This window comes from Dipodomys ordii, unplaced genomic scaffold (assembly GCF_000151885.1).
Source record: "Dipodomys ordii isolate 6190 unplaced genomic scaffold, Dord_2.0 Scaffold162, whole genome shotgun sequence".
Taxonomy (NCBI): domain Eukaryota; kingdom Metazoa; phylum Chordata; class Mammalia; order Rodentia; family Heteromyidae; genus Dipodomys; species Dipodomys ordii.
The window spans coordinates 3,447,285-3,459,297 of record NW_012267378.1 but is presented as its reverse complement, the minus strand read 5'-3'; the positions used below and the strand labels follow the sequence as shown (position 1 = coordinate 3,459,297).

At 37.1% G+C, this 12,013-nt stretch overlaps 1 protein-coding gene across 1 annotated transcript in view; it reads right to left on the bottom strand.

Annotated features, from left to right (window-relative positions):
* Vps8 (vacuolar protein sorting 8 homolog (S. cerevisiae)) overlaps positions 1–12,013 on the bottom strand; it is a gene marked incomplete at its 3' end in the record, with an annotated part of 187,877 nt that overhangs the window by 86,443 nt on the left and 89,421 nt on the right. Inside the window, exons 23-24 of the mRNA XM_013033034.1 lie at positions 10,699–10,788; positions 7,949–8,000 (exon numbers count right to left, since the gene is read on the bottom strand). Coding sequence (XP_012888488.1) covers positions 7,949–8,000; positions 10,699–10,788 — 142 coding nt within the window. The remainder of the gene's footprint in view (positions 1–7,948; positions 8,001–10,698; positions 10,789–12,013) is intronic.

Sequence of the window (12,013 nt, the reverse complement as noted above, 5' to 3'; positions counted from 1 at the left end):
AATAAGGGAAACCATGGGACCTATGTTTCTTTGGGCCTGGCTTACTTCACTTAATATAATTTTTTGCAAGTCTTTCCATTTCCTAACAAATGGGGCAATGTCATTCTTTCCAACTTCTCATTTTTAATATAAACTTTCACTACCCACTGTATTCTAGGGCTGAGAAGGCCATTGGTCTCAAATATTTCAAATAACTGATTTTGAATAAAGTTTTAGGGATCATTCTATTTTATATTATGTCAAAAATGTAAGCTCTGTCATTTGGTGAGATAAACCTATTTCCCTGACTGAAGGGTATCAGAAAATTAGATATTTAGGTCAAGGGTTAAGGGCACAGAATGGAACCAGGTATAGATTATAGGAATTTGTAGCTGGCAAAAACGAAGGCCTAAAACTTCTAACTTTACTATGTGTATACTAGATATGATATAAGCATTGTATGGTGAATTGAATTGATATAGTGCTTTTAAGTATACAATTAATTTGAAGTATTTAACTTTTAATAATAATCCCTTATAAATACTGCTTGTGATGTTACCTATATAAATAAACCTGAGCTGCACAAAACTGTATGAGCAATTATATCTTGTTTTAATTCCAAGTGTAATTTAATCCAACACAATTAGTTATGACACAAGATACAGATCATCTTACTGATGAAATTACCAGTTTCATTTTATTGAGTAGACAATCACATTTATTATCAGAAATCTGAGGCAGAATAACTCTAGATCATAATATTCCTGGACAGAGTTAAAGCTGATCACTCCCCAGATAATCTCCACTATTCCCCTAATCATGAGCTTCTTAGAGGCAAAGAACCTGAGTATTTCTATACTTCTAGTATCCAGTAGTGACTAGCCCATAAGGAGGTGATCAGTAAATATATAGTAAACTGAACGAACACCCAGCTTCATTTTCTATAACTAATCTCTCCCTAAATCTTTGTTTAGACCATTTTCTGTTGTAAAAGCTCAACAACTGCATTTGGGCTTTTCCATGTTACATTCCATGTTCGTTACTGGTAGATACACACCCAAAAACCAATCCTCAAATTGGTTTCAAAGAGATTAAGCTCAAGGCTGTTTCTAGGTATGAGATTAAGACTATCCAGTAAATGATTTCCTTACCCTTGCAGCAAAAAGATAAAACCCTGGGCAAAATACAAAAAGTAACTCCCTGAAGTTATTGGAAAGAAGACAGAACCATCAATCTGGTAGGGAGTTCAGATTCATGGCTCCCTCTCTATCCTTTCTCCAAGGGCAAATACCCTGAGACCTATACTCAGAAGCCAGCAGTGGAAAGATCCTTAGATTCTCTGGCCTAAGGGAAAGTGAAATCAATAAACCAGGACTGGAAGAGAATGAGATAAAACCCAAAGGGAAAAAGTCATAGAGTGGATCTGCAAACTGTCTGATTACACCTGTGACTGATCACTAAAGCACCATGCAGGAAAAAGACTCCAAATAGCCAGCCAAGGACAAAAAGACCAGAGCGACAGCGAGCTCCCACTCCAACAAAACAAGAATGTGAGGACAAGCATACAGGCCTTGGGGGGCTTTCAGCTGCTTGGAAGAGACCCGGAGCTGTACAAGTAAACTACCATCACTGTGGCTTTTAGCCTGGGCCTAAATTACAGCCTGTATAGCAAACACAGCAGGTTCACGGCTTACATGGAAAAAGCAGCAATTTTTTGGCTGGGGAACTGAAAAGAGAAGCCAGGAAACATGAACAGTTAAGAGATTGAGGACAGGGGGACCTCTTACACAGAAAGTGAGCAAAGGAAGGACTCAAAAGCTCCGCATGTTCTTATCTGCCTGTGAACTCTGAACCATGCGTGTGGATCAGAATTGTAAACGGTAACCTAAAAGATACTTTTCCTGGGCCCTGTGAATTAACTACAAGTTCCCCAACTTTGTACCTTTGCCCTTGGATCTGAGCTATTCTCTGCTACCATCACCTTATAATCATCTCAGGCTTCAAGAAAGAGAAGACTTGCTGATAAGTATCCTGTGTGGAACGCCCCTCAAACAGGCAATACCTTCTTACCATCTTAAAAGAAACAACTCAAAACCTAAGAGGTCACCAGCCACCCTGTCCCAAAGTAAAGTGGTAACAGCTTTTCCGAAACTCCTCTGGAGACAGAGACTGAGCTGATGACTAACCAAGTCACACAACTTGACCTGGGGCTTTAGATTTACATATCTTTCTCAATCCCTGTTCCCAATTTACCCTGTTTAACCTAAAGCTAAAGTTTGTATCTCAAAATATGGCTGAAGATGCCTGAAGCGCTGTCTTCCCATGGCTGCCATACAATAAATCTTTCTCTGTCGATTACCATGTCTCTTAATTTAACATACAGGAGACAGTAGCTGAACCTAACATGGGACTCCTGAATTTGGGGCCTGGTTCTAAAAACCTATTTCATAGCCCAAAACACCAAATAAAAACAAATGAGCTGAGAAGTGACTATAGTTGCCACATGGGCAGTTGAAAAAAAAAAAATCCCCTGATGAAGAGTCCAGTCTGTGTCTCTAATCATATAAAATAATATTTATTAAAATGAAAAAAAAAAGAGGCTAGGTGTGGTGGTTCACATCTGTAACCCCAGAAACTAGGGAGAAGGTAGGAGGATTTGAACAAAAAGTACAAAGCTCTATCCAAAAAATAAAGCTATGTACTTAGGAGATGGAGACCAGCTTGTGCAAGAAATGAGTAAGGCCCCATACCCCATTCCCAAACAATAAGCTGGATGTGGTGGGCTTTGTTTGTCATCTCAGTTCTATGTGGGCAGTATAGATAAAAGGTTCACAGTCCAGGGTGGCCTGGGTAAAAAATGCAAGGTCCTACCTGAAAAGAAAAATAATGAAAACAGAAAAGGACTGGGGCATGGCCCAAGTGGTAGAGCACCTACAAAATGTGAGGCTCTGACTTCAAACTCCAGTACTAAAAAAAAAAAAAAAAAGTCCATGATAAAACAAAGGAAAAAATAGGCAAGAAAAGTAACAAAATACTAGAACAAATACAAAATAACCCAACACACAAAGAACTGAAGAGAAAAAACTTGAGACAAAAGAAAATTGAACAAGTCCAATCCTCAGATGAACAAAATGTTAGAACAGATGACAGTTTTAAAAGAATTATTATAATTATCCTCAATAAAGTAAAACAAGACATATTTCAATGCATAAAAATTTCAACAGATAAATTAAGAGTTGCAGCAGACAACAGAACCAATAAAAAAAAGAACTAAATTAGACTGTTACAAATAAAAAAATGTTGAGTGGATTTAACAACTGAACTGACATGAAAGAAAAAATCAAGTGAACTTAAAGGTAGGGTAACAGAAATCACCTAACCTGGAAGACAAAAAGGGTTTTTTTTTGCTTTGTTTTGTTTTTTGAAGTCCAAATAAAACCCCTAAAATCAAACAGGTCAAACCCTGAACTAGTAGTGTTCCAAAAGTCTTACTCCACAAAGGTAATGAAAATATAGGCAAAATTCAACTTTTTCAAGACTCCTGAACAACTGAAGATGGGCCATAATCTGAGAAACGTTTCTGTAAGTAAAATGTCTGAATCTCAGTAAGAACAGTAAGCTTTGCAGTGAATAACTTTACCTACTACCACTTTCCCCTATTTCCTAGCATCATTAACAAAGCTGAATGCTGGTGACTAATGCTTATAATCCTAGCTAGTTAGGAGGATGAGATCTGAGGGTTGTGGTTCAAAGCAGCTGGAACAGGAAAGTCAGTGAGACTCTTACCTCCAATTAACCACCAAAAAGCTAGATGTGGAGCTGTGGCTTAACTGGTAGAGGATTAGCCTTGAGCACAAAAGCTCAAGTACAATGCCCATACCCTGAGTTCAAGGCACACACACAAAAAGCTTCTAAAACCAGTAATAGCCTCTCAATATTCACAACTGTGAAAACCAACAACCTAGTGCACCTCTGAGAGGAAAAAGCCCTTGACACATTCAAGATGCACTGTATTTGAAGGAATGGAACCCCCCACCCCAGCGTATTGTCCCAGGTCCATACAGACATGAGGCAAAATCCCACGTATGTGTGAACTTTGATGTTCTGGCAGGGCAATCCACCTAAGTCCACGTAAAGATCCCATTGTGGGCCCAATTGAAAGGATCCCACCTCCCTTGCTTGACCTAGTGGCTTTTTCATTAACCTCTGCCTCCTTGCTCAGACCTTCTATAAAAACCCAGCTCCTGTCCCAACTCCATGGCACAACCTCCAAACACCATGAAGGTCTCTGCCCCTTGCTGTTCCTCAATAAACAGTCCTCACCTACTGATGATCAAGTCTGGTCTTTTCCTTTTCCGTTCTCCATTTTTCCCAACAATACTCATAAACTGACATATTGAATTGAAAACACTTTGTACAACTATTTAAAGATAATAAAAATGAATGTTCCATCCTAAGAGAATTGTCATCACATAGCAGCTCATTTGTAGCTGCATTTTCAGGAAAAGTACTGATAAAATCAAAGGGGAAAAATAGTAGAGAAAAAGAACAAAAGCCATATGTTCTTTTTCTTCCTGATTCAGAACAGTGCTACTACCTTCAGGGCACCTGAGAATAGTTAGAACTACTCTTTAACATACAGTTGCCTGAGACAGGGTTAACAATTGGGACTAGTAAGAAGCTCTTCAAAAAATGTAAAAGAAGCCTGGCGCTAGTGGCTCACGCCTATAATCCTAGCTACTCAGGAGGCTGAGATATGAGGATTGCGGTTCAAAGCCAGCCCAGGCAGGAAAGTCCATGAAACTCTTATCTCCAATAAACCACCAATAAGCCAGAAGTGGCTCTGTAGTTCGAGCGGAAGAGTGCTCACCTTGAGCTGAAGAGCTGAGAAACAGCGCCCAGGCCCAGAGTTCAAGCCCCATGACCAACCAAAAAGAGAAAAAAGAAAGTAAAAGAATAAGATGAAGAATGGATCTATGTCTTGTTTTTTAAAAAGCTTCAATGTATTCTTGGAATTTTAGAAGGATTTGCACAAGTGTAGAATTAGATAGTTATCCAAAGAAGACCAGAAAAAGCCCACTATAACCTATATGGCTGATTTTGAAGCTCTCTCTAAGCAGGAAGTGAAAGCTAAACCAAAACTGCATACTGCCTCTCAGAGAACTGAAAAGTCCAAAATAAAATTAAGTAACAACTGGGTCTCTGGCTTCCTGACCTAAGTGGTATTCTTCTTTTTTTTCTTTTTTTTGGTTGGTCATGGGGCTTGAACTCTGGGCTTGGGTGCTGTCCCCGAGCTCTTCAGCTCAAGGCGAGTACTCTACCACTTGAGCCACAGCGCCACTTCCCTAAGCGGTATTCAATTGCCATTGTGACATTTGCTGTAAGGTCCTCACAAGAGCCCAGCAGAAGCTAACACATAATCTTGGACCCTCAGAATTGAAAACTCTGATTAAGAGCTACTACATAAAACAATTTGCATTGATTTCTATCATGGTACAAACTGGCTCAATGGACTCCCATGTTCGTACACAGAAAATGACAACAGGATAGCTGGTGACATTTTCAGGATGAAGGGTGCCTCAGATAATAATACACAAAGGACACTGTACATAATGGAAGAACTGACAGCAGAAATCAGCAACCTTCTACTCCATGGCTATCTTGGACAAATTGGTAAAAGGGAAAAGTGTCCATGACAGAACTATATCCCATTGCTTATGATACGTCAGAATACTTTATTAGAGATGTGAAATCTTTAACCCTGTTTGCCACCCTCTATTCACCAGTCTGCTAAGTAGAAAAAAAAGTTGGTCATAACAGGTAGAGAATTGCCACATGAGATTCTCGTCAATGAGGATGAAAGCAAGCAGGATCCATGTAAACTCCAGAAGTCCTGATTTTGTTACTTTACCAAATAACCAGAGAATTATAGACTAAATGTAGCAAAACTAGCAGTTGTCTCTGGAAAAAAAATTGAAAGAAAGCAGATCACTAGTCAAAAAAGCTGAAAGAATAAGCAAATATGAAAAGAAAATGACTCTTTTGCAGTTCTGAACCACACATAACACAAAAGACCTGCAAAAGTGGACAGAGGAATTTCAATTGGAAGAAATACAGACTGTTCTTTTTGAAAAATAAAGATTATGTTTTGGGGGCTGGGACTGTGGCTTAGTGGTAGAGTGCTTGCCTAGCACGCATGAAGCCCTGGGTTTGATTCCTCAGTACCTGGGTTCAATTCCTCAGTTAACTAGTTCACTCAAGAACTTTAGAACATCTACATAACTTTTTACTCATGGATATTAGCTTAAGAGCTTGTTTAGCTTGAGGTTACTTTCCTACCAGAATAATGCCTGCTTTGTATTAGAGAAGAAACTTATTTATTCATCACTAATTATGTATAAAATTTACTGCCTTTCCTATTACATCATACTGGATAATAAAAACTGCTTGGGAGATAAACTAGGGGGCCTTTATCCTCTGAGATACAGTGTCCCCTGGTTTCCTGGCTTTGATTCCTAAAACTATCTTTGTGTATGTCTGTTATTCTCGTAAGATGCCATTCCCCCTTCTAGATACATGTTCACCTTGCAGTGCTGGACATGGCACAACTTATCTGTGTGTGACATGTGAGCATAAAATATGGCCATAACAAGCTGGGCACCACTGGCTCATACCTGTAATAATCCTAGCTACTCAGGAGGCTGAGATCTCAGGATCGTGGTTCAAAGCCAGCCAACGTAGAAAAGTCCCCATAAGACTCTTACTCAAATAGCCAGAAGTAGAGCTATGGCGCAAGTGGTAGAGTGCTAGCCTTGAGCACAAAGAGGCTAAGGGACAGTGCCTATGCCCTGAGTTCAAGCCTCAGGCAAAAAAAAAAAAAAAAGCCATGACATATTCCAAACAAAAGCCAAATAGCCTCATGTGAAGACTTTTTCAGGTTCTGTACTCCTAATTTTTCAAAGTAAAAATATTTTTGAGTATTAAGACTTCTACTATGTAATTAAAAAATTTCACAGACAGTAAACTTCTCATAAAACTAAAACCAAAATAATACCTAAAGTGGCAGGATGCAGTTCATGAACTTTGAAAAGTGATAAAAATTTGATTCATGTTTTTCTTTGTTTCAGTTCAGTTCAATCGAAACTGGGTAAATCTGGATGGAATCTACCTTTTCATTTAATCTAATTTTATAACACCACCAGTGTAACTAATTATTGACAAAAGAATTTTTATAAGAAATAGAAAGAATGTCCACGCTTTTAGAAACTGCCACACAAAAGGAATAACATCATATGAAATGTGGAAAGTGTTGTCAGTTTTAAACAACTTAACGACTTTTAGATAAAATTATTTGTCTGTTAAATATTTAATGAGTACTTGCTATAAAAATTAAGCAAAAATTGACAAGATTTTAAATTAGAAATAGACAATGCAACAATAATCTTTAAAGAATTTAATGCCTTACTTTGAGTATTAGATAAAACATCAGCAGAAGATAAACAGGAAATAGAAGATTTGAACAAAACTACAGGACAACTGGACATACTAGAACATTCCACTAAACAGCAGAACATATTCAACACTTTCTTCCCAAGAGTAGACCATATGTTAGCCAATAAATTAAATTTTAATGAATTTAAAAAGCCAGAAATCACAAAGCATGTTTTCTGACTACAACAGAATGAAATTAGAAATCAATAACAGAAAGAAATGTAAGAAATTCACAAACAGGTGGGAATAATGCTTCTAAATAAACAATATCACCAGAGAAATTAGAAGTACAGAGGACAAGAAGAAATTTTTTACTATGAGAAAAAAATACAATTCCTGATATAGTTTGACTATGGTGCTGGTTATATATGATTATCAAAACTCACATGCATACATAAAATTGGTGAATTTTATAATGCTTAAATAATACCTTAAAATATGAAAAAGAGAAAAAAAATAAAGCTTACAAAATTAATACCTGATAGCGTTTTTCCTGCATTCAGAGGAGGAGCAATGACTCTGAAAAGTTTCTGTATTAAAATTAATAGAAAAATAATCACCATCATTTAAAAGTAATAATCTTAAGTTATTAATCATCTTTCTCTGATAAAATCATTTTCTTTTGAGTTTAAATATAAAAACATAATGTATAATGCACTGTTTAGGATTATTAAGGAAAGAAATCATTGTCATATTCATCATTAAAACAAACCATTTAGACAAAGTTAATTGTTCAGATAATTTCTTATATAAGGCATCTCAGATTCTTAAACTACCTTTACTCTTTTTTTTAAACAAAAAATAAGATATTAACATCCCAACAAAGTGGTAATGAAATTACTTTATACTAAAAACATCAAAACATCTGATGGGGTATACAGTTGGAACACAAGAACGTTATCTGACCATAGGCACAGCCTTAAAAAATTATAGATACCATGGATCCCCCAGAGAAACTTTCTTATTTGAAAAAGGACTGATCCACAGCACGAGAAAGTACAAATTTCAGCTGTCTGCATCAGTAAGTCTCCTGTGCATGCCATGAGTCTTAGCTCCTACCAGCTACTCAGGAGGTAGAGGCAAGAAGTTCTCAAAGAGTCTGAGGCTAACCACCAAAGAAAGACACTTATGTCAAAAAGGAAGAAAGACAGAGAAAGAGATAGAGAGAGAGAGACAGATAGAAAGAGAGAGAGAAAATTCTAAAAAAAACTTTGCATACTTTCCTATTATAGCCCTACATCCATTCTCTCTGTTGTTTGTTAAGCTAGCATAGAAATTTTCACTTCTAGCTATTCATAGAGCTGCTCACTAATTAGTGTTCCCATACACATATGTAAAAATCATTTTCTTTTCTTCTGTTACTTTGTATCTTGATGTTCTTTCCCACTGACTCCTCATGGCCTGCCATCATTGAGACCTAAGTTGGTAGAGAAGGTTTTCTTCCCAACTTATATTGGCCCTATTTTTACATTAAAAACATCCAAAACTGCACTAAGGAAGCATTTCAGAAGCTATAATAGTTATTTCAACTGTGATGACACTTTCATTCTGAAAAAGCAAGAAAAAATTCAAAAGGTAGGAACTCTCTTATTAATGTATACCTCTTTAGGTATGAATATAGCTAAACTTCAAACACTGAAAAGTGATTTCCATACAGGCAGAGAATTAAAAGAGAGGAATCATAGGAATCTTCAAAAGACTGTTTAATAATAAATACCAAGCTCCTGCTGAAAGCCATTATACTTGAAAGCTACTCTGAACACAGGCAACCCCAAGAGCCCAGTGTACCATGTGAGATGTACAGGTACAAATGTGAAGCAGACTAGGAGAATAAAATTCACACCCAGCAGAAAATGCAAAAGCAACATAAAAATCCAACAGCCATTTTTGTTAGTATATAATGTATTAAAACGAATCTCTTTGGAGAGATTTCTTTGAGAGCAACTAGAAACTGTACTAATTCTTCCTAACTGTGGTCTTGTTAGAACTTAGAGAAGTATTGCATGCAAGGAAGTACAGAAGCTCATTTCAGAGGCAGCTATCTTTCTCAGGCACCTCAATGAGGAGTCAACTGAGAAGTTTTAAGGGAAAGAATAATTAATACAATCAGGAACAGTATCAGGAGAGAAGACAGCAATGAGACATCCTTAAGAAGTCTGAAATTTCACAGAATAACTGCCAACTTAATCTGAAGACAGTTTGGGATTGCATTAAATTTAAACAAAAAAGGTTGCCTGGATATCATCAGTAGATGCCTGGCTCTTCTGAGGTACATTAGTCACTGTAATAAAGCAGCAAGCAGCTAACAAGTACTGTGTGTACCTTCTCCACAGCCTGATTTCCACAGTGCTTTCTTCCATTTAAGACATATAACAAAATGGACAAAATCAAACCTAAATGCTTTTTGGATTACCTTTGTAAGGATAATTAAAAAAACAAAGTATCACCAATGTTACAAAATTCTGAATTTGGAAAATCAACACATTAACAACTTTACAAATAATAGATGCCTGCTTTTTTCAGGAACCATCCCAGCAGAATTCCAAAACAGAATCACAGAACAGTAATTTATTATATATAGTAATTGTATAAAATGAGCTTCTTAAACCATTTGAAAAAAATTACTATATAAAAAAATTCCTAGCAGAAAAAAATTTAAAGTTTTAAAACAAGTAAACATTAGTTTTACCTACTGTTCCCTGAGATTTAAATATGTACGTGCACAAATAAACAAGAACACCATGAAAGAAGGTATGAAATGAGGGCTGAGAAGGTGGCTCAGTGGTAGAGTGCTTGCCATGCATGCATGAGGCCCTGGGTTCGATTCCTTAGTACCACCTAAGCAGAAAAAACTGGAAGTGGTGCTGTGGCTCAAGTGGTAGAGCCCCTAGCCTTGAGCTGAAGAGCTGAAGGACAGTGCCCAGGCCCAGAGCTCAGGCCCTAAAACCAACCCTCACCCCCCCAAAAGAAGATATGAAATGAAAGTCTAGTGAGGATTAGTGGTAGAAAATATGCTTAGCACAAAAGAAGAAAGACCCAAGTAATAAAAGTTCAATCCCAGTAATAAAAGACAATAAAGACAACCTGAGAGTACAAGTTAAATTGGTATAAGTCTAATAAATAAGAAATTTTAAATGATTGGATAAAACATACTATTCAAAGCAAATTGAGACTAGGGAAAAACTAATATACAACACTAAATATGTCCTACATTTAGAAAGTACTTACCTCCATGGGACTAATAAATTCATTCATGCCTCTGTTGTAGACATAGATCATAGCATCATAGAGACGATTTTCCCAGCACATGAGAACTATCTATACAAAGGAAAAGTTCATACAATTTAGTTTATTTCACCAATTATTTTCCTTAAAGCTTTAAGAATGAAGATCTTAAATTCTTTTCCCTTTTTATACCTTCTCTGATAAACACTGAAATTTAAATACTCAAGCACAATGGCTGGATAAGTATTAACATAGGTTCAATTTTGCTTTAAATTGTACAATGGTGTGTGTGTGTGTGTGTGTGTGTGTGTGTCACATGTGTGTGTGTGTGTGTGTGTGTGTGTGTGTGTCACATTGGTCCTACAGCTTGAACTCAGGGCCTAACAACTCTCTCTTAACTTCTTTTTGTTCAAAGCTAGCACTTTACTACTTGAGTCATAGCTCCATTTCTGGCTTTTTTGGTAGTTTAGTGGAGATAAGTCTCATAAACTTTCCTGCCTGGGCTGGCTTTGAGCAGCAATCCTCAGATAGTAGCCTCCTGAGTACTTAGGATTACAGGCACAAGCCATAGGCACCCAGCTTATAGTAGCTACTTTTAAACATCTTCCAGTGTCTCATTTTGTTTCTTCTCTATCCTTCTGTTTTCAATCTTAGCACAGGGGCAGTCCTGTGGCTTGAACTCAAGGCCTGGGTGCTGTGCCTGAGATTTTTTGCTCAAGGCTAGCAGCACAATAACAATTGAGCTACAGCTCTACTTCCACCTTATTTTGTGCTTAATTGGAGGTAAGAGTCTCACAGACTTTCCTGCCCAGGTTGACTTTCAACTACAATTGTCAGATCTCAGCCTCTTGAGTAGCTAGGTGTAAGCCACCAGCACCTGGCTTATTTTACTTTTAATGAAGATTTAAAATAGTGCTATAAAAATTCATGAAACCCTTATCTTTTGGGCATTCTTCTAGGCATCAAGGATAAAGTTATGAAAATCCAGACCTAGGCCCCACCCTTACAGTTCTGTATACTAATCAAAAGAAAGGAGGGGCACTTGGCATGAGTTAATACATGGAAAAAGATTCTACTACTTTAATAATTAATTATTTACAAAGGTGATAAGCATTATTTTTTAAAAATCTGACTTGGTCTACAATATTCAAAGGGATATCCCTGGAGAAGCAATATGGAAGCTAGGACCTAAAGGCTGTCTGCCTCCACCTGCATGCCAAAAGCAGAAGTGGAATGAGGGATGTATCAGGCAGAAGAAAGTAAGGATGAAAGACCTATAGTGGGGAAAGGCTTGAAGTGTTTAAAAGATAGAACAAGA